This window comes from Colias eurytheme, chromosome 10, assembly GCF_061535395.1.
Source record: "Colias eurytheme isolate Ceu_HAF_F1 chromosome 10, ilColEury1 Martin Lab GWU primary, whole genome shotgun sequence".
In the NCBI taxonomy this organism is placed as follows: domain Eukaryota; kingdom Metazoa; phylum Arthropoda; class Insecta; order Lepidoptera; family Pieridae; genus Colias; species Colias eurytheme.
The window spans coordinates 5042873-5067729 of record NC_142989.1 but is presented as its reverse complement, the minus strand read 5'-3'; the positions used below and the strand labels follow the sequence as shown (position 1 = coordinate 5067729).

At 30.9% G+C, this 24857-nt stretch overlaps 1 protein-coding gene across 1 annotated transcript; it reads left to right on the top strand.

Annotated features, from left to right (window-relative positions):
* Nucleotides 1-4422: 4422 nt before the first annotated feature.
* On the top strand, nucleotides 4423-23437 carry LOC149905160 (uncharacterized). Its single transcript, XM_090106537.1, has 6 exons — nucleotides 4423-4444; nucleotides 8546-8623; nucleotides 9674-9855; nucleotides 18662-18860; nucleotides 22316-22422; nucleotides 22546-23437. The coding sequence occupies exons 1-6, from the start codon at nucleotides 4423-4425 to the stop codon at nucleotides 22666-22668; spliced, it is 711 nt and encodes a 236-aa protein (XP_089962663.1). The 3' UTR covers nucleotides 22669-23437.
* Nucleotides 23438-24857: the final 1420 nt, after the last annotated feature.

The following is a 24857-nucleotide window of genomic DNA, read 5'->3' as shown; positions in this document are numbered from 1 at the left end:
CAAGGCACAGTTATAAATTATCCTGACAAAACAACTCGCTGAAGTAATGAACATTAATGCGTATATTTCAGAATACTCGTTACCAACTGAAACTTTATTAATTTCACCAAATAATTTTTGCCATACGAAATGAGAAAGCAGTTTTAGCTCCACAATGTGTATTCCATTAATGTACCTAAGTAAATTGATTATAACTTATTCTGTGAGAAAATATTGTTATCAAATCCCGCAAACATTGTAATATATTTTATTATTATTGTTTTAATACTAATAAACTTGAACTTGAAACTTTTCATTTAATATCTAATTAATAAGTTTTTAATATTTGCAATACTGCTTAGGATTATACCATTTGACTCGTAATGAAAACAGCTCTTATGTAGTCGAAGTCTATAAACATTAAATAAACGCAATGCGAACAAAAACTATTCATAAAATCGTGATCATATGATCAATAAATATTTAAAAGAGGCCATATAAGAATTAACAGCTTCCATATAAATATATTAATAATGAGTAACTTATGAAAAAACGTCCGAATTGAGAAACTCCTTATTTTTTTATAGTCATTTAAAAATAAATTAATTCAGATATGCAACAAATTATTTTCCGATCACAGTTTCGTAGCCGACAATTATTCATTCACAACTTAATTCACAATAATAGGTTTTTATTTTGACTATGCTTTCCAGTTTTCTTAGAAGTAGACAACGTTGAAAGTAACAGACAGGACTTAGATTGTATCCGCATTGCAACTTGTCAGTATCCAGCTATTCGTATATTTATTGCTTATTATTTCCTGGTTGTCTGTTTAACAATACTTTTTATTCATGATAAAAATTAACGTTTATAAGTTATTTTCAACACATTACATTAAGTATGAAAGTTGATTGGTTCTGGCTTGAATCATTAACGAAGAAGGTCTGACCTTTATCTTCACAACTACTATTTAAAGCATTCACAAAACTTTAGGGATCATGTATTTAAGATTCATGTAGAGAACCATAAATGTCATTCTAATTATAATTTGAGGGTATTGTAAGATACACCCATAGGAAGATGTATCAACCTTTCTGTACCAAATAGCCATTATGCCCAATGATTGTTGTTACGAAGTTCTAATATATTGGTTATGGAAGAAGAATATGCAATAAGTTGTAATCTAATCGTATTTATATACCTCTATTCTCTATTTCGGAGTCTGTAACATTTGAAACGAATAATAACAAAATTCGTAACCTGTAGTGCTGTAATGTAACGCAGTAAAAAAATTGGTTGTCTGTAAAGTCGGTTTACTGACGATAGTTGAACGTGACAACGTCCGATCGATTGTGCTTCTTTGTCGCTCGTTCCGCGCTCTCGCTTGCACTTCAAGCTACATAGGGAACGCCTCAGAGCGAGGTAACGCCGCATGAGTCATGTTTTTTCGTGCCGGCTAAAGAGCCGGCTGGCTCTATCGAATTATAAGACGTTGTCACGTCAAAAAGTATTATCATGGCGATCATCATCCTTATCATAATGTCATAATAGCGATATTTAAAATAGAATGTCACTTATAATACGAATAAGTGTTTATTATAATAATACTTACAGAAAATCTCAAAGCTTCCTTATTTTACAAAAATAAACATTCCTTCGATATAAGCCCAATATAATTACAACATCAAGAATCAGGAATAAAAGAGAAGATAACTTTTTAAGAAGGTTTTGCACAAGTACCCTCACCACATTTTATGGATGTGGTAAATGCAAAGGGTACTTTATTCTTTCATTAGTAAACACATTTTTTATGTTCCTTCTGATTATGTTATGTTTAGAACAACCGTTCCTTTAGGAATTGTTAACTAGTAGTTTTATACTGAAAAATAGGTATGTCATGTGACCGATTGTAATAAATTGTAACCGATTTAGGATTAAGTTAAATAAAAATATTAAAGGGAACATTAATATTTTTATTTAACTTAATCCTAAATAGTAAGCACATCCATAGAATTATACGTTTTTATAATATTAGTTAGAAAACGGAAGCTTGGAGAATGGAGAGTGGACATATTATATTGCACGCCTCATAAGCGAAGCGTTGAGGTGGGTACTACTGTCACTTCGCGCAAAACATCTGATTTTTCAAACTTAAAATGTCTTTATGTATCATACATTGCACTTGTAAGATAATACATACACACACATATTAAGAAAAAACACTATTTTTAACGTTCATGATATTTTTGATGTCATTTTTGTTATTTAAACTAGTTAAAAAACAGTTTAAAAAAGTTCTGTCTTGGACGTCCGTGTGTCTGTATGTGCGGATCCTTTTTCTTGTTAACACGATAGCGACCGAAATACTTTACTAATCGAGTCTTTTTTTTTCTCTTACGCTTGAGTATGCTCAGGAATAGAACCCTTTCATTTTTCAGGGTCTGATTCGATGTGGTTTAATTGTTATTAAATAAACAAAAATAATAATTAATAAATATTTATTTAAAAAAAATTATGAGGCGTGCACTTTTGGATTTTCCAAATTATTGTTATATGTTATCGATTTTCTATCTTTACTGGTAAAAGACGGATGTAAGTAATAAACATTTTATATAGCTTTAAGAAACTACAAAAGATAAGCATTTATATTTCTATAAAACACTAAAACTTCGATTAAAAGTTATAATCTTATTATTTGAAGAGCAACGTCCTAAAAGCTTAAACCAGGAACGTTAAATTAGCTCTTGTACAGTCTATAAATGCACATACTTGATTATTATAGCCACAATGCTCGATCAATTTAGATGAAATAATAGGATACATTAAAGATTCAGGAGTGATTTTGCTTTAAAACGATAAATTCATAGTTAATAAGCGAAACATAATTTGATGCAAATATAATAGAAGGTAATTTTAAAACCGATTTAAAAGGAAACAAATCGATTTTAAATGTTTATTTCATTTTATTACAATTTACAATAACATGGTATCTACTACTGCTATTGATTATTTATATAACTCAGAGCATTTCTCAGAGAAATCAAATTCGAACGAAGTAGGTAGGTACCTCTATATCTTTGAATCGATTCTTGTGCGTCACAAAAAGTAGTTCCAATTGCCATTTCCCGTTACAATGACTCTGCTTAATTTACTAATGAGGAAGAGTTAGTGTGCAATGTCATCATTGTTTAAATATTCGCATATTATTTGATGCGTATAGACTATTTGTTCACACAAGCGCACATCCAAATGATTGCAATTGCTTTCTCGGCAAAAAGCCACTCCATTACTAGTTACTACCACATTTTATACGAAAAGTTATCCGATCTCCATACAGATTTAAAAAGGTAATCAAATCCGAGGAAGCAAAGTGGTTGGAAATAGATTAAATGTAGTTCTGAAATAAAACTAAAAAGTGTACTCAAAAAAGAGGGTTGTGTGCAGCATTTGCATTTCGCAGTCGACTGGCTCTCACGTAAACATTCCGGTTTTTTCTTTATTCTCAATACATTGCGAATAGATTTTTTTAAAAGGCACGTAACCACTTTTATGTATAGATTATTGCAATTTAATATGGCTGGGAAAGTATTATTAAATTGCAATCATCGTTTGAACGACGGTGGGTAAATGGGAAATAAATCCCTTAAGAGAAGAAAAACAATAATTTAAGTATGTTTTGCTTTAATTTGTGATATAAGTCAAATCATAAACAAATAACACGTTAAATTGGTATATAAGTATCACGTGAAAAGGTTTATATAGAAAAATATATTGTTTTCTTTTGTTCGTTGCGGTCACTAAATGACTAACACTATAAAGTACATGTTGTCTGATTACTCTGTGATAAAAAATGTTTTAAACATATAAAGCGTGACGTTATAAAAAGTATTAAGGGTTTATGGCGGTGTTATAATATTAATCAATAAAGTGTTCCCACTTATAGGTTAAAGTGATGATATCATCGTTATGTGTATTCAAGTGTTCGTTATTATATATGGACAAAAGATTCACAGACGGCAATTCATTAAAACATTTTGTCAATTAAGAGCTGCGATCTATAGCAGCCATGACAGCATGTTAACCCTTCCGGCTAGTGGAAGGTTAACATCCGAATAAAACTATAAAATTGTACGAGATTTAGCGTTAATTTGGATGTTGCATATTGAGCTATGAGCTAACTATATCTACTCTTATGTTATTATTTTAACCGATTTCAAAAATGGAGAAGGTTCTCAATGCGACGGAACTTTTTTTGAGTTTGTTACCTCAAAACTTTCAACTGGGTGACCCGGATTTGATGTTTTTCTTAATGCCTTCCAAATGGTCCCATTTATTTGAAGGCAGTAAAAGTGATTATTATGTGGTGTGGGCTTGATACAATCTTTGTTTCCATACAACAATGCAGATTTGAGATACATGTGTATTATTAATGTTGATCTTGATATGCATGTAAAGTGGAACGCAGGTGAGGGTCACTAGAATGAGAATTTAGACAACTGGGCGATCGTCGACCTTGCTAAACACAAGATCTACTAACCTATGATATATAGCAATATTTTGAGATTTAGTTGCATTCGAAGAAAAGGTACATACCATATGAGTAAAAAAACAGAAACAAAATTTAATTTATAGCAGAAGTTAGCTGAGCTACCTAATATTGATCAAAGACATATTGAAAATTTAAAAATGTCGCTCGTTTTATTCAAATACATACATATACATTTCAAATGTAAGTACGAAAGCTATTGCTGTAGTGTAGTTTTCAAAGTGCATGTTCCATAATGATTGGATAAATAATTCAAGAGAAACAGCTTAGCCTTTGCTCCGATATACAACAACGAAGTTCATAAGTAATTTGTGTATGCTTGTAAAACAGCGTAGTTAAACGTTTGACTTGAGACTTCGTTAAAAGCGTTTTGTTGTACAAACTTAATTTTAATGGTTTAAAATTATTTTACTTATAAAGATTTCAGATTAAAAGTACCTAAAGTTAATTAATATACTTTTATTGGTGGTATTAAAAAAAGTTTATAGTTTAAACCATGTTTAAGAAATATATTTTATCGAAATTGTGTTCAGCTAAACAAAAGTAAGTTATTTGTATTACAAACATAATTTAATTAGTTCAGATAATTAGAAGTACATATAAATGAGGAGTTTATTTTCGTCTTCGTCGACTTCAGACATAAAATAAACATAAAATAAATAAACCTTCACACTCGAGGGAAACGCTAAAATCCAAATGGCACTTATAATTCAATGACCTAGCATTTGTAATGACGTTATTAAACGCAAATATACTTTAGTACGAATAAATTTGCCAAATTATTAAATTGCACGCCAAGAAATGTACGGAAATAGCGAATATTTTAAAATGTTTTTCGTTTTTTCAACTGAGTTAGTTCTACAAATATTTTTTTAGTTTTTTTAGTTAAATTCTGACTGTGCCGTTACGTTATTTACCAAATATAGATATATTTAGCTAAGTACGTAGTATATAAATTACAATTTAATCTAGGTCATATTTATATTATTTACAACAATAAACAAAATCGACAATTTTTTTAAAGTTCGTTTGTATAATATATATATACTTAATCGAAAAATGATAATCAATTTTGAAATGTGCAGAATTACACTGAGTGAATTATATACCGCCTGAGGAAACATAAATTTAACCAAAAACGTATTTTTACATTGCCCTTAACATAAATGACTTTCTTAGGAAAAATGTTTACTTATTTTTTATTCTGGGTTGTTTGGTCAAACATTTACGGCAAGGAAATTTCATGAAGATCGGATTATATACACACAGAATATCGTCAAACAAAAATACAAACGTTGATTAAGTTTGCTTTAAAAACTCTGAATGCCGTCGACTGTTACTATATAATACAAGGGGAAGTATACATTTACTATTCCCTAATTTATAATGGATATTATGTTTTAATCAGATAAATTTGTTCAGTACATTATAGGATAAATTATAGCCGCAATCAATGAATTATACGGTGGACAGCGAATGCTAATAAACGTAATGAAAATACATCAAAGGTATAAAAGAGTCATCTAGATACATTTTTGCATGAAAATGTAACAAACATACATCCTGCAACTTCACTACATAATAGTAAAAAAACAAAGTCCTATGTCCCCTAAGTATGTCCCTATGTATGCTCAAATCTTGAAAACAACGCAACGGGATTAGATGCATTTTTAATAGATAGATAGTCATTCAAGAGGGAGGTTTAAAGCGCGTCACACACGATAGTATCTTAAGGTAGAACGCTGATACCGGATACCTTAAGATACTGTAATATAAAAAATTTGGAAAATCCAAAAGTGCACGCCTCATAATTTTTTTTTAATAAATATTTATTAATTATTTTTTTTGTTTATTTAATAACAATTAAACCACATCGAATCAGACCCTGAAAAATGAAAAGGTTCTAATTCCTGAGCATACTCAAGCGTAAGAGAAAAAAAAAGACTCGATTAGTAAAGTATTTCGGTCGCTATCGTGTTAACAAGAAAAAGGATCCGCACATACAGACACACGGACGTCCAAGACAGAACTTTTTTAAACTGTTTTTTAACTAGTTTAAATAACAAAAATGACATCAAAAATATCATGAACGTTAAAAATAGTGTTTTTTCTTAATATGTGTGTGTATGTATTATCTTACAAGTGCAATGTATGATACATAAAGACATTTTAAGTTTGAAAAATCAGATGTTTTGCGCGAAGTGACAGTAGTACCCACCTCAACGCTTCGCTTATGAGGCGTGCAATATTACAGTATATTGATATTACATATTAAAATTGGTAAGTGGAAATTGCAGTTATAGGTACACTAAAAATTATTGTGTTACGGTAGTTGACCCAGTTAGGATAACAATACATGTCACTGTTAAACATCCGCAACTAATAATCTGAATGAGAATTCTAAATACTGTTTAATACGTACTTAATGAACATAATAGACAACATAATATAAAATTGTTAATACATAATATAGGGTGAGTGAGATTTAGAACGAGATAATAATATTATAATGCCATGTCTCTGATATAACCATATTACTTCCCCGAAATTGCAAGGAATCCATGTGAGATTTCCTCATGTCCTTTTTCCTCCAAAAAATCCCTGTATGTTGAGTAAATTTTCCTACCAATATGAAGGTAGCTCCTCCTTCTAAAATGCCTGATGTGAAACCCATTACAAGCTTTCAACTCCATCTAAATTCTTAGCTCCTTACCTGAACAATGCGTAAAGTACATTGAATTTAGGTAAATTTGGAGACAGCTACATTCATCTGGATGGAAGTTTGATAATCGCTTAGTATTCAGTATTCACGTTGCGCTCGGCTTAGCTGCCGGCGCTGTCTGAGTGCACAACCGTGTCGCATGCACATTGTGGCCTCTCAGTTGCGAATACAAAGCGCTTGTGCTCTTGGATTCGCCCGGATTATAATTTTATGCCCGAATTTGGGGGATTTTGAAATTGGTCGTATTACATTTTATGGTTCTTGTCAAAGAATGTTTTCAACTGTAAATGATTTTACCGATGTACCATAATTTATCTACACATAATATATTATACCAGTAGAAACTTGCAATTTTACAGTATGCTGTTTACATATAGATGTATATTATACAAGCTTGTTTTTATTGTAATTTGTAATAATATTTGATATAATTTCATAGTAAATTAAACAGTACCTAAAGCAGAAGTATTTCCTGTAAGTCCGTATTGATTGTTAATTATGAAAATAAAGTTGAAGTGGCACGAATTTTCCGATATAAGTGATAAAAGTTAATATTAAATCCAGCATGTTCATCACGATGCGTGGATTGAGACATAGATAGCCTTTTATGGAATATTAATGGGCAAAAAAACAATAAATCAATCACTTTATCGAGTATATATGTATACTAATGGCCATATACAACTTATTACTATCGAACATATAATTTTATGCAGGATGATATCATTAATCAATCAAAAGCATAAAGTCAAATATTTTATATTAAAATTTATGAGAAATGCTTCATAACATTTTATAAGTTAATTACATAAAATACGCTATATGTAAATCCTGTACCCTAAAGGTAGACCAGATAATTTTCTGATGATATTTCCATTTAATCTGGCTATTAAAAAAAATATAAAGTTATAAAACCATACTTTTTATTTTTATAAGACATAATTATCATATTGTTATCAATCATTTGTAATCGCTACTGTATTATTATTTATTATAACTTGATTATACAATGCAAGGGAACAACTTGTAGATAATAGATAATATACTACAACTTGTTTATTGTTCACATGTCACATGTATGTTATTGTTTATCGATACAACTATATAAATACTAGCGGTCCGCCCCGGCTTCGCCCGTGGTACATATGAAAAATAGATGTTGGCCGATTCTCAGACTTACCCGATATGCACAGAAAATTTCATGAGAATCGGTCCACCCGTTTCGGAGCAGTATGCAGACTAACATTGTGACACGAGAATTTTATATATAAGATTTAACTGCGTGTTTATTGTTACAGCCTCCACTAACTTGGTCGGGAAGTTCACTCAAAGCGTTCGTCGCATTGTACAAGATGTTAAGGACGAGGGTGCCTCTAGTGAGTATTGCTTTTCATTGTGAGCACTTGAAATAAAAACTGGCTTTATGAACTGAATAAAGTGCCTTTTCATATTCCTGGCTTCACTTCTCTAACATTCTTTTCAAATTCAATTATAATTATAAAGGATTTGTGCCATTGGTATTGTCGTCACAGTGGTTTTAAATTAGGAGTTTATCTGGAAGTCCAAATATTCGTCATTTTGAGTTGTATCTTCACTAAATGAAACAATAATTTTGACAACTATATTGGTTTTTGAGAAGGAATTAAAATCGTTATTGCATTTAAATCCACGTATTCAAAGTGTTTATAAACTTGCAAGTTATATATTCCAAACAATTCAGTTCAGAGTTGCAATATGCATGTACAGGTTTGATAAGGAAGCCCGGGCAACAATTTGTTCGCTTCGAAATAGCGTATCTCTGACATAAAGCACATTTTCTGACAATAAAGACCTCGCTTTCTCAAACGCCTCGTTCAAGTTACTGAAGCAAACTTTAGGAGCAGAGCTATGCTGTCACATTCTCTCAGAAAATCTGCAAGCTACAAACAATTATGTACCTATATAATTGCATATAAGCAACTCTTTAGTTCTTGGATTAGCGAGTTAGCGCTACGACCTTGAAACATTTCTACACCCTGACTGAATGAAATGTCTCATAATCTGGAATGAAAATCATTTGGTGAATTAGATGCGTAAAACATTTACTCCATAGTCAGGACACGGGAAACCACTTAGACCTATTACGACTGAATACACGGATCTTAATTGATAATTCCTATTTAAGGTACCTTTAATAGGAATTAGTAAACTATTATTACTTATTTTGAGCGCAATCATTTATTGATGAATAGAACAAGTATTGTTCATGTATTCTTATTGTTATTCTAATATTCTTATATTTAAATCCTAGTACCAATCCATAATTACAATGTACAGGAACATTCTCATCGTAGCCATTATTTTTTTAAGATAATTTTTAAATTTAGTTTCAGGCTCGAAATAGTAATTTTATTTTTGTAATAATATTTTTAATAAAATCGTACCAGGCGGGCAGACGAAAGAAGAAGTAATAGAAACAAATGAGCGTCTACGGGCAGTGCGCATACGGCTCGATGAAAATTACGATACAGCCAAGAAAGCTCTCGTTACATTGATGGCCAGGTACAGTGAATCTAAAGCACAGAGGAACATCTTCACGAGATACACACTTCTCAAGGCTATGATTAAGGTAAGTTAGTAATTTGGTATCTGCAAGATAGGTTCAACTGCATCAGGATGTTGAAGCTTCCATGGGACATGGAATTAGAGAAAATTGTCGTGTTACATATATTATTATGTTTATGTCTCCATTCTTAAAATAATTATTTTCTACTTTGACTATCAAATTCCGCTCATATATTTTCTGAGATAAATACAAAATTTTGTAAATCTTGTAAAACGGTAGAAAATTTTAGTAATTATATCGCTGTGATACACTGTTATATATACGTTAATAAAAAAAATATGTTTTTTTTGACGTTTTTCAAGAACAGTTTATATGATTGACACACTAATATCTACCCTAAAGCCTTATATGGCAGTTCCCTGCAGCTTGCAACATAAAATGTAAATACAGAAAATATATATTGTATTGCATCAATAAGAATCTATAAGTACCTACACGGTTATTAACGATTTCTTACAGACGTAATGCTTGTAATAACGGACCATCTGCCAAGATCACGTACAATGTACACAATATTATGGGTTGAGCAACAAAGACCGATAGACATAAACCGAAACTGCTAAACAAACACTAGGCTTGCGAAAATCGTGGAACCTTACATCGGGAGATTGTACTTAATACCGAACCTAATCACCTTACAACATCGGAACCATTGTCACGACAAACAAAGAATAAACTCTACCCTTTTTAAAATTCAGCACCGACTGCAAATTGATCCCGGCAGGATTTACTGTATCCTTCTAATTAAACGGGACGTGACTTTCCGTTCTTGTAGATTTTTTAATGATCGAATTCCAATTAAGGGTTATCCTATGTCATGGATGCGCAGCTAAAGTTATTAATTAGACAGCAATGACGACTCTGCTAAATCGTAGCGGTAAAGCCTTGTATTTCGCAATGATTTTTGCAATTAATGGTTACGTTTCTCATTTGGTGATTTTTCATTTAAACCTTTTTCGTGCTCTCTTTTTGATTATTCAGTAAACATAAATGATTAGAAAAAGGGAACACTCGCTATTATATTTTTAAAATGTACCTAATTGCTTATGTTTTGGTTGGATTTAAAAGTAAGTATATTTCCCATTTCAATGAAATGATACGGTGTAAAAAAAAATAATATGATGTTATATAAGATACGATAACATACGATACGACAATACATATATGTTGAGTAAGAGTGGTGAATTAATATGGAATTGTCTTAATTTAATTTTAAAAAGTTGATAAAATATTCAGAATACACAAATAAATATGTACTACAATTATATTAAGAAGTCAATACGTAATATTGTTAGTACAAAATAAAACAACTTTTGTCGTCTATTATTTTTATTAAAAATAGTAAATATAAATAAATATAAACTTGCTCTTAATGATTCTTTAACAACATATGATTTACAATTCGTTCCAACTTCCAAGTTCCTATTGCAATTGTGCGTTATTTAATTTTATTATAATAAATTTGTTAACAAAAAATGTTACAATGGTGTTATGTAAACATGCACGTCAAACATTGTGTTACAATGTGAGTGGCTCTATTTTGGTATTTACGCAATTTCTTTACTGATATTTAAGACTAACCTTATACCAATGATTCAGAAGATGCAAATAAATACCGAGATAAGTATTATTGACTAAGCTGACATTTTGCGGTTTTTTTTTACCACCCGAAATGGCTAAGTTATAAAGTCAGTAACAATTATTTTTTTAGGCATAAAGTTATAAGTTCTATTGGTATAATTATAATACACAATAACAATACACAACAACATACATATTAACATTAATTGGTACCTTAGCTCTTCGTTTAGTGCGACATTAACAATAAAATATTCAGTAATTATTTTAAATGGTTACCTACTTCTGAAAGATGGATGAATTTCAAATCTACTTGACGTGACTTGGGTTTTTCTTCATTATAAGAAAATGTCATTTAGAAATAATATTTTTTCATAGTATATTTCTTGGTTATAATGATATTTCGTTTCTTAGAATAGGTAATTCTTATAATTTCAACATGACTTCCAAAATACCAGAGTTCAGAATTCCTAAGTTATTTTTAATAAAACTTTGAAGTATCTAAACCTACACTCAGAAACTAATTTTTAAAGTGTTTGCCGATTATAAAAATTGTTTAACAGCACTAACTTTTCCCCATTTTCCCTTCCGTTACGCTACAAGTCTGTTGCCACATTGATCTTGTTTTTAATTAAAACTTAACTCAGTTAACCAACTTTGCCTCAGTGATAAAAATTGCAAGGCTTTGCTGCAATAACTATCTCCCATAACATTTTAGCGGGTTCTCAACTTTTAGATAAATGGATCAGTGTAAAATTTTAGCACGCAATAACAGAGTGTGGAGCTTTATTTATTGTTTTATGAACAATTGCAGTTGATTTTATTTTAAATTTAATGTATATTTTACGTTTTAAGAAACACCAAAATATATAACATTAGTTATATTCATTACTTGCTTTTATGAGAACAAGTAAATTATAGTAATTCAACATAAATAGTGATAGTATAGGTAAGAGGCAAAAAATAATAATATGTTCCTATATAATATATAGCACTGATTCTACTGCGAAAGCCCGGGTGACTGACAAACAATGAACAGACGTGACTAGGATCACTTTGACCCAAAAAATATTTGTTTATCTGTATTATATTTTGTTAGATCATTTTTGCTTGTAGGTGGAACCTCTCCCTTTTTAAGAAGTACGTGAGTCAACTGCTAATAATCAGAAAAAAAAAACTTTGTAGTCATGGTTTTAAGTCCGTGTCATGTTCATCGTCGTCAAGCATTTCAAGTGAATATGAGCAACTCAGTGGATTGAAAACCCCGATTAAAGTTTGAGGAAAAGATTGAGTGATCGTTCTTTTAAATATGCTAGCTCTCTCTCAAATGTTACTCGATCAACGTACATAATATTATGTTACTACTGTATATCACTGGTAGATTTTTGAAGTGAATCTTATCATTCATGGCGATACCGTCACGTCATGGAGTAAGATGACGATTTTGATATCTTTGAATCTTCCCAAAGAAGTTTCACTTCTGAAACGTGTGCTCGACACACACCAAATTATCACCTTTTATGAACTGACGGTCTGATATATTTTTGATAGTTTACTGATGATTAATCACGGTACATAAATACAATTGATTACCATAGGAAGCTTCGTGTATATTGTATGGCAAGTCTAAACTAGCGATAACAAGGTAACGCATGAAAACAGGGAGCATCGAGTAAAATAATATCTAATCTTAAAAATACAAACTCTTATTAAGGAATGTATTAAAAACTACAAAAAACAGATAGTTTTGTCTTCAGAAAACGGTACAGTTAATTATTTCCGCAAGAAGAGTTCATTACCTACTTACATTTCCGGCAATTTGTTTTTATAGTCTAATAATAATTAGTTTTTTAGTAGTAGTTAATGGAGTTTATTTATCAGGCTAAAATTAGTTTTTTTTTCGGACACGTTAATTTATTAACGTTAATACTATTTATTTTGTTTCTTATATTGCTTCTATAAAAAAGTGTTAACATATTATATTTTAAAAATATCTGTGCACTAATGAACGGACTTAAAATGAGTTTATTAAATTATATAAATCAATTCGCATTGTTGTTAAATGAACATTGTATATTTAAAAGGTTGCAACGAATTCATGTTAACAATGATAACAGTAATAAACCAATTTTTAAGAAGCGTTGAATATTTATGTACTATTAAAAAACCGTAACAAATCGATCAATGAAGAGCCTTCATAAAAACATTTATAATGTAATTCAATAGAATCTTCCTTTACTTGTCCAATTATGGGCAGATGCAATCTTGGCCACGACGAATGTTGGATCACGAACAAATCAGTCATTCAGTTATTCGAGACGTGACCTTTTGCGACTCTTTGGCACGAAAAGACCGTTCTAACCATAAAATTTATCACGTTAATTTGCGGGTCTAGTTGAGTAAATAATAATTGACAGCTACACTCCACTCACAATCCCGTATAAAAGAAACGGACTTACGTTGAATGTTGAGCCAAAGGTTACAAAAATTATTTTAACCTTCCAAGTTCCAACATATAATATCATCCTTTTGCTGTGTATGAAATATCGTGTTTAATTATTCAATGTTGAGATCCTGTTGAGCTATAAGGTCGAAATATATTGAATCTTTTTTAAATAAATTAAAGGCTATTTAATAAAAAAGAAATATGTAGAGTACGGGCAATAGAAGCTGTACTCTATCCTTATTTTTAATAGATAATTTGAGTTTGCTCCAATTCCAAAATAACTATAAAAAATCGCAATATATAATATACAAACACGATAAATATATTTAAGAGATATTTTATATGTGGTATTTGTAGATTTACGAGCTAAGTAAAACGGTTATAGAGGATTAAGTTGGAAAAAGTGCCTCCTACGTCTTTCATGAAGAACCCTAAGAAAAAGAAAATTATATACTTCAACAAAAACGTCTCAGATGAAAAACATTTAACGTTACAAAAGTCGAATTAATCCATAAAATTAAGACATGTTATAAATATTTATGGTAACATAAACAAAACTCGAAGACGATTTTTGTTACATACCTACCTAATTCAATTAAGAAGTGGTTTCGTCAATAAGAATTCTAATACTAACCAGTCTTTTTACATAATTTCTTATAATATAATCATTAAAAGGCATATATATTTTTTCTATAGATTAAAGTACCATCTACGGTAAAGCCTCTTAGCAGATTAATTTTCAATAATCTTTATCTACCTACCTACTTTCTTCGCCCCCACATAAAACTCTCATTTCTGTGCTATATCTACGTATAGCACAAAGTACATATAGATTTGTATCAAACGAACTATAAACCAGCGACAATAAAACACATATAACTTATCCCGCTGTGTACAGCTTCATTCCGATAAAAACCATTTAACTTAGTTGCTGGAGCGAGTTCTATTCAACTTTCTATTTCCGCTTTTCAACGCGATGCACACAGCCTTTAACAAGGTACTTTGAAGTCGGTTAAAGCTCTAAGAACAAGGTGCAAAGCGAAATGAATTAAACCACGACACGGCAAAACTATAAATATAATCAACCTTTAGCAAAATTAATTAATGCGTAGTCAATACCGTGTGATTCTTCAGTCGAGTGTAAGCTACAAATATTGAAATCGTGTGGATATTATAAAACTGGGGAAAGGCAAGGTACCTAATGTGATTTAGCGTTTGCAACGAAGAAGGACATATTTAAATGTTTCAAACGAGATTATAGCGCTACTGGTTATCTAATTAGTAACGTGGTAATAAAATAAAAAATTGTTTGATACATGTTGCAGATGTAGATTTTCTTCCAAAGTAGCATATCACTACATAGTATAAAACAAAGTCGCTTTCTCTGTCCCTATTTCCCTATGTCCCTTTGTATGCTTAAATCTTTAAAACTACGCAACGGATTTTGATGCGGTTTTTTTAATAGATATTTATTTAATAGATAGATATATATATATATATATATTATTTATTTATAATAGATGATTTAAGAGCAAGGTTTTAGACCAAGAATATCAAGGTATATAATTTATTAGGTTTTAGACCAAGCGTGCGAAGCCGCGGGCGGTAAGCTAGTTCATTATATTTATGACGATTTCGAAGAGTATAGACGTTTCTCTATTATTATTAGAATTTTAAAGATCACTAAAATCTGTTCAGTTATTTTGGCATATGAACATACTCATACCACTGATATAATAGACAGTAATTGTAATCTGGCCATGAGCATTGTTAACATACAGAAGCTAAAGGGATGTAGCAACTGTTAATAAGTTCTAATAAATGCGTGCGAATTTTATTGTTTCATTATTACAGAACGTATTATGAATACTTACAGTACACCTGAATCTGGTGGGGCTATGGAATATTCCATTATCGTTTATTATTCTTTTAGAATTAAAGATTTCGGGCAGATTTTTAATGTTATTTGTACAATTAACTCAAGTATAAGTTTTACATCATTACCACGATAAACACATGTTGATTTATTTTATATATTGTTTGGTATTTATCAAACAAGTGACAATTTAAGGATACGATATTTTTTTATTTTTTTTATTCATGAATAGGTAAACATTTGGCCGCTGTTTCACCTGATGGTAAGTGACAACGCGTCCTAAGTTGGAACATGTTTACCTAGAAGGTGCCTATTCACATTTGCCTTAAATTTGGGTAGATTGTAAGAAGGTGGAAAAACTGTATTCGGTAGAGAGTTCCAGTCCTTAGATGTTCGCAAGAGAAATGATGACGTGAATCGCTTTGTGCGAATTTTAGGGATGTCTACAATATAAGGATGGAAATCTGCTCGGCGTCTGGTTGTTCGATGGTGAAAAGGTGATGCCGGTATCAAGTTACCTCGGCACATTCACCAAAGAATATTCTGTAAAATACCGACAAACTGGCAACCTTACGACGATGCTCGAGGCAGGTCAATTTAGAATTGACCAATACGTCATTGTTGAAAAGCCTTTTCGCTCGTTTTTCGATTGAATCAAGTGCTGACAGTTGGTAATTCGCAGCTCCAGCCCATAGGTGACAGCAGTACTCTACACACGACCGAACTTGTGCTTTATAGAGATTCAGAAGCTGTTCCGGTGTAAAGTACTGCCTTACCTTGGCAAGTATACTTAGCTTCTTTGCTGCAACACTTGCTTTGGATTCAATAAAAGTTTTGTAGTTTAGATTTGGAGAGAGCGTAAGACCAAGAAGATCCAATCTGTCGGATATTTCCAAAGATACTCCGTGAAATGTTGGTGTAGACTTTAATTGACTTCGTTTCGCTGTAAACAAACAAGTTTGCGTTTTCGATGCAAACTTACATCTCATTTTATTATGCATCAACAACAAAAAATATATTATGCGATATTATAAAGCTTAGTAATACAGGTTGTTCTACTATCCAAGAGTCTCGTTTTCTACCTACTTTAAGCAGTTAAAATCTTAGTAGCCTCTCAACTGCCATACTGCACTACACAGCGAAGTTCTCTTCACAATCGTAAGAGCTTTTACGTCCTACTTTAAAATACATAGTACTGTTTATTCTCAAGTGGTTTGCAAAGTTCAATTATAGACCTTTATATGTTCAATCACTTACTAAATTAATTATTGCAATTTTAATCCTGTGAATCAACTCTATCTTCCATTAATAAAATTGATCACCACTTAGAAAGAAGACCTTAACATTTAAATAACTTTTGGTCAAATGTTAAGTGCATTTTAAAACACAATTGAGTCGTTTTTTTCGCGTGCATGTCACGGAAGTTGTTGACAAAAATATCACTAAAATATTTCACATGCAGATTTAAAATCGTTAATCGTTTAAAATCGTTTTAGTAATAAGTCAATTTATCTTTATTGGCAACTGATGCATAATAAAATGAGATGTATGTATAATCTTATAAAGGATTAGCAATGTCATTAGGTTATAATATGTATGCTAACATACATGTTTACTGCACATCAACAAAAAATATAATATGCGAAAATTAATATTCATAAATGTGTTGATCGATTAATAATTTGTTAGATTCAGACACGTATTCAGACCAAATCAATCATACCTAAACACGATTTTGTAGAAATGGTAGATAAGACTGGATATTGACAAGCTGCAAAACGCTGCGCTAGCACAATTTCATTTCGTTATCCCAACTCTGTTCTGTCAGTTGAGTTAAAACCGCAATTCCTTGTTATAACATTTTTCTAGTGAATTTTTCACTGAATTCAATTGAGATAAGACCCCTCAATAATTCCTAAGTACGATCGATACGTACAATATCGATAGCGAGTAGTAAAAATAATTTTCGAATGAACATAAATCAACTTTTTTTAAATAAACAAACTAGCTTATTACATTGAACTGTAACGATAAAATCAATCTAAAACTCGTGTAATTCTCAAAGGATTTTCTTTCTAGAACAAATTCTTAAAAGTCCCAACGGATGCTTGCGTTCATTTCCCAGTTTACCCTCGAGGCCGACCCAACTGGGCTCTCGTTACGACAGAAATATTGTGTTTAACAGTCCCTTACTCAAAATAACTGAAACAAATGTTCCTTTTACTCGTTTAAACTTTTTGAATTAAGCAAATAAAACCGAGGCAAATGAAATAAATCTTAAACAACATTTTCTTGTTCAAAATGTTTAAGATGCTATGTGCAGGAAGCTTTTGCTTTGAAATATTTGCAAGTTCGTTGATGCACAAAATGGAATTTATAAAGGGTTATAATATTCAAGTGTATAAATTTTACCTTATCTCAGCTACACATCTCAATATCAGCTAACATTTATTTTCGTCTGAATACAACAAAATAAGGGAGCGGAAGTCTTTATCGGCTAAAATTGGAAAACTTCCAACACAAACTTATGCACTTTAAACACGATTGCACTTAGCTTCGATGATAGCAGTTTGTTCAAATTAAGTTAAATCGAGGATAATCTTCGCGCTATTTGGTACTTATTTGTTGAAAAAGTGGAAATTTTCCTTTAATAAAAGTTATCCACGGCTACTAAAAAGCACGCGTAATTGATTCGTGGCATACAATTTTGTTTCGCTTCATTGTATTCTAGTGAAGTACACATATACCCCAAATTATTGCAATACGGTTTCTAACCCTTACATTTGTAAAACTTATCTAATTTTTTTTTTTGTTATATGGCTCTACCAAATAACTTCTATACTTCACTACCAACTTACCCATATTATGGCAACAATGACCACAGATAAAAATACATTCAATTATTCCAGGATGTTATACGCTTAGAGACGCAATACTGGTCTCTAGTGGAGATTCCGAAGCAGGAAAAAGCTGAAACCGTACCAGCATTTGTGCTGCGCGCGTGTGCCATCATGGAGAAAACTCAGAAGTCTGGTGAGGGGGTTAAAACTTCTGCCAAGCTCGCTGAGGAGGCTGCCGACAAACGGGAACGTCTGGAAAGACTTAGCGGTAATTAAACTTGTATTTACCATGCTTGAAGTAATTTAATAGCAATTTAATACTGTAAAGGGCGGAAAGCAACTTTGATCACCACAGAACCTAAAGAATATTTATGTTTGGTAATGAAGAATGAAACGTCGTAAAACTTAAGCCTTTTCTTGTTTTATTTTATCAAACAAATGTCAGAAGCTCATCGTTTTTTTAAACAATCAAAATTGTAATAATCCTACTTATTATTCAACGTTTTGTGATTTATTTTTTTTAATGAACCCATTCGCCTCAAATTAATATGTATACTGCTGTTCATATTTAAATGAAAACAATATTTTGGATACAACTGTACATAAAGCTTGAAACCTAGTGACCGTGGCCAAGTCATTATTATGTACGTAACCCTGTACCTGCGCTTTGAAATACGATAGACGCGAGTAATTATACATATATTAAATGTAAATGTATACCTTAAACTGTTTAGGATTCACAAAGGCAATTCGAATTTAGTTATTATTATACTTACATTTAATAACAATATTTGAATCTTAATGGCGCTTGAAAAAGCTATGTAATTAATACAAATAAAAAATATTTAATAATTTTATATGCCTGATTCGAGCCAGCGTTGTGCAATGTGCATATTGAAATTAGTGTCTACCCGCTAAATACATTCGCTGTAAAATATTCGAAACGTTGGCTTAAATAATTTGAATAAATCGCATTTAAAATCCGTGGTGGTTTTAATTTTATGTATGTAAATGCAAATTGTAACAATATAATCAAATATATAGTTTGATGTTCTATGTTTATAAATCTGGGTATTATTGGCTTCCCTGTGACATTGTCTGTTTGTGGAACACACCTAGTTAAATACCTATAGACACGAGTTGAAATGATACAATGTTACACAAAGTGTATAGGTACAATGTATTATTTAATGAGTTCTAAAATGTAGTTCACGTTTTCACTATTTCTCGTTAGCTGTAATATTTGGACCGTGTCATTTTCAGTTTCGCGTGAATTATAAACAAGTAAATCTATAGGTATAGACTTATAGAGTATAAAGTACACTGTATAGTTGGTAGTTTTACGTGGTTATATTATATTTGAATCAAACATGCTTTTGAATTAATTGGGTCACGCTCGCATACGTTTAGCTCCACACCTTTCCAGAGGGCTTAACTAGTACAGGTAGCGTATACCTTTTGTACGATGACTGGTATGAAATACAGGTTTCCATTAATGTAGTGGAATTACAATTTATAGGCTACAATCTACATACATATGATTAACTTAAGCTTATGGCTATCGCTTGTTTTTTCCTTCAAGTTAAATTTAATTTCGGAACGTACGAATACTTTACGGGTAAACCACAGGGGTAAACACTTGAAATTGTAGGCACTTTTTACAATTTATTACCGTATTAATTAAACTTATTCAATATTCACAGTATATCTATTTTAGTAGCGACTTTTCATGTATAGTTACTCTCTCGAATTCAAGAGCTTGAGATATCTCAGTCAGTCAGTTTAGTCGTTTAAACGATAACGTTCCAAGATAACAAATCGGGAATAAAACAGATAACATTGTAGTCCCTTAATTACAATTTCATGAATCTGTGTCCTGGCTTCTCGCCAATTTGTAGACGAACAAATGTTCCGAATCCTCGTCCCCGACACACACGAGTTTAAGTTCTTTCTTAATTAGATTTTGCTAATTCACTGTGGGCCGACCTTCAAGTTTAGCATTAGAACAAACAATTTCTGTTAATTTAGCCTTTATTGGGTTTAAAGTTGTATGAATTATTTATTACATTTATTAATTTATAGAATTGGATAATTGATTTGAATTTTGTTATATTTAAGAGCTCTACATTTTTTACTAGGACCACTAGTATTCACAAGTCAATAACTGCGTTAAAAACAACCGACTTCAAACTTGCACTTGCAACATTTACAAATACAGACAAAATGCTCATAAAATAAAAACTACTGGGCCTATCCGAATAAAATTTTTATGGGACCAATTCGACACCATCCCGCATCGATCAAAAAAAGAATCACGTAAATCGGTTCAGAAACCACGGAGTAATCGGTGTACATACATAAAAAAAAAAAACATACCGGCCGAATTGATAACCTCCTCCTTTTTTTTGAAGTCGGTTAAAAATGCTTAAGTAGGACGCATTTAATAAGTTACTCAAAGCTTTATGCTTTAGGAATGTTATATTACATAGTTGGTAATTTTCATAAATATTAGTAGTTATGGTAGTAAGAAAGTTTTTGATAGGTACCCATAATAAACAAAGATTTATTTGTATATGATACGCATAGCCCTAACACCATTCCAAAGTAAAATAAGTAAAATACAGCGGAGATATTTACTTTAAAATGTACCCTAAAACTTCATTTCCAGACTCCACTGTTCCAAGCGCATACAATCGCTATAAAAGTTGCATTTTATTAAAATAAATAAAAATAATGTAAAGAAACATGTTCGAAAGCATCCTTATTCATTTGCTATGAAAATATTTTGCTTCAATATTCATCATCCATATTTACAAAGAGCATGCAGTTCAGAAACAAGCGATATTAAATACACATGTTGAAGATTCTACTTTATGATTTAACATCAATAATCAATGTATTAATTAACTGTATAATATGGTCAAGAATAAATCGAGTAATTTTAAAAAGGTTAAAATACAAAATATAAATCTACAATTTCACTATCTTTCTCTCCTTAATATTATGTTTTTATTGTATCAATATGAGTATCTACAATTAAATGAACAAACACAATATGCTTTTTTAACTTCCACAATTCTTTAATTTCTTTCAAAACAAGATCCGTTTTAATACAATTAGAATAAATTACACTTTCAATCAAATGAATATGACTTTTTTCCGCACTTCAACTCAAATGAAGAATTGTCAAACAAACTTTTCTGTCAGTCATTAGGGGTAGGTATATGGCAGTTTGGTCTGAAAGTGATAAATACTTGGATATTTTACAAAATCCCTACCAAACTTTTATAATTCAACTTCATCACAGAGTCTTAGTGTACCTAACAACAATTTAAAAAGTTTAACTATGTTTTAGATATACTTAGACTAAAAATAGTAAAAGACTCCTTATATATTATTCCTGTTTGTTTTATAGAGGTCTTCGTACATCATGTACGTATGGAATATGTATGACTGTGGTGTTATTAATGGCTTGGCATCAATTTTGGCAAGCAACACAATCTTGTGTTTCACACCGATACCTATTTAAGTGGTTTTCGGGGTATATTAATTTGAAAGCTACAACTGCAGTTGGCGCTAAGAAGATAGTTATAGTTTATTTAATATAAGACTATAATTTGTTTTTAGCTATTCATTTTGCGACCATTGAATACTGGGAAACGTCGATTTCGAAAATATATTTGTAAGTAGTTAAGTGTTTTTAACTATTTTTTTTCATTTTAGATATGACAACTTCTCAAATAGAATCCGAAAATACCCAAATGACGAATGATTTATATCGACTTCTGAAGAAATATACGGGCCTGAGGAATTTGATCAGAGAACTAAAGGTAATATTAGTAATTTATTGCTAAATATTATAAAACAAATTCAGCCATTTATAAAACTTAAAATTAAATGGCTGTTAGAAACTAGAATTGAATAATTGATAAATCGTTAATTTTTCATTGCAGAAAGATTACGTAAGTTCCAAGGTATATCCGATGTTTCCACGATATACAATGCTGAAGGACATGATAAAGGATATTATGCATGATCCCGACTACATGGAGGTTTGCCACGAGGTGGACCCATAGCGCGGGGTCCGCAAATAAATGAGGGTCTCTATCACTGATCGCTCGCGGTCGCGGTTTCGACACTAGGCAGAAAGGATGGAAGATGGTTTACCACTATAGCAGAGTCGAAAATAAAGCTTACTTACTAGAGTTACACAAGGACCCGAAGTGAGTCTTGGCCTCCTACAATAAGAGCCTCCATCTGAAAATAAAGCAATTGATACATAATAATTCCCATCTCAATTCTGCTTTACAAGTCAGATTAACAACGCACTTCAACAAATCGTTAATGCCATCACAAATAAATTATGCTGGATTTGCAAAAAAAACATATTTACAAGTTAGACATAATTCAAAGGTAAACCTTCTTGATTCTGGGTAAGTTAAAGGTAGCGGAGTGTAGTGAGACGAGTACTCGTTTATTTTGCGCTGAATTCTTCATTGGACTTTATAATTCGTAAGATTGGTGTTTAGTGTAAGTACTCGTCCTTGATCCCTTGCGTTGCTTTGACATTTATTCATTCTGTAGGTCAGTGTCTATCAATGTCTATCATATCCACATCATATCTTACAATAGATATCATTATTATGTAAAAACTCTATAGGTGTATTTACTGTTAAATTACACAGTATCGTGCAATAGCATTTATTTGAAATACAGTTCTAAATACAGTCATTTATCTGGTATGTAGAGTAAATTAGCATAATATACAGTCTCTGTGTAGTTTTTTTTAGATTAAAATAGTGGTAGAAGTTATAACAGAATATAGTATGTATTCGTATATTTATATTGTGTATTAAATTATTTTGTGTATTATATTATCATTTAATTGTGTTATAAACTTTTTTGATTCTATGGGTCTTTACTTTTAACTTCCCTTGTACATATCTTCGAACAAAATTATTGCTTAATATAATATGTAACTGTTTCTATATTAGGTCTTTACTCATTACCAAATATGTATATTCAAAAAAATATATTTTTTGGGTATCTTTATGCGAGGATGTTATTTAAAGTTTTACTTTTGTAATAATAAAATTAAAATAAGCTAAGTTTTTGCATGTTTGTGTGAACTGTGAATATTATAAAAAAACGCCATTGTGTGTGTTCAATAAATACGAGTAGCCAGGAAATAATTCTAAAAAAAATCTTAACTTTAAAGTATCCATTTATAATTTTGAGTGAAACTTAATACTTCATAAATGATATCATATAAAATGTACGTTTTTTCATCAACATATTGAAATTTAGATATATCCATCATTTTTTTAACTCTGCTTCATTTAGAAAACAAAGCATATCGTATTGTAATTTGTAATATCAAAATCATGTTTTTAATATGTTACAAAAAGTTGTTATTTTTGAGATCAAATTAAATGATAACATTGCTATACCGATATTGTACCTAATGTAGTTTTAATATATACGTAAATTTAAGTACATATAATTGTAAAGTGAAAACAAAATTGAAAGCAAATAAGGCTATATTAAATAGAACAGTAGAAATATATTACTCAATGAATACCCAAATGTTCATAATAGCATTGATAAGAAATCATTAAAAATGCTGAAAAAATTCTTGTAGTATTTAAAATTGAATAGAATAAAGAAAACACTGCCATACATAAAATGTGCTACAAACCTACAATGTAATGGTCACGTTAAGCTTATCAGTATATGTATAAAGTACCTATATTATATTATACCTTTAGGCTTTAACCCGCATTCCCCACATTTCGTGGTCACATATGCATAGTAGGTAGCCGCGTAGTTCATAATATAGCTAGCTACCTTCATAATGAAATCCCATAATATATCTAAATATAATTATGTCCCTTAACTACATTAAAAATATGTAATATTAGGATTGCATTGGGATTCAAACGGGAGATTTGATGAGAACATTTTAGCAAATAAGTTGACATAAAGCTCCTGCTAAATAAAGCCCATAGAAAGCCGATATTCAATCCAATGATACCTTTCCCGTGGATTCTGTGATTGACTGTAATAAGTTGGTGTTTAAACAAGCATATTTTATCATTGCAATTAATATCATTTAAACTTGATAAATCAAAAAGAAACACCTTGATTACCACGGTTCGAACAACCTTATTGATATAGCATAAAAGGAAACCTTTTAATAGTTTGCCTGAAAAGGTCAAATACTAGTATATGAGGAATCCATCGTAGGTATATTTTCATAAAATAC

Coding starts and splice junctions, on each gene's coding strand:
- LOC149905160 (XM_090106537.1), top strand. CDS start 4,423: ATGCATGTAAAGTGGAACGCAG. Junction 4,445..8,545: donor GCATGTAAAGTGGAACGCAG/GTGAGGGTCACT, acceptor TTATTGTTACAG/CCTCCACTAACTTGGTCGGG. Junction 9,856..18,661: donor TTCTCAAGGCTATGATTAAG/GTAAGTTAGTAA, acceptor CAATTATTCCAG/GATGTTATACGCTTAGAGAC.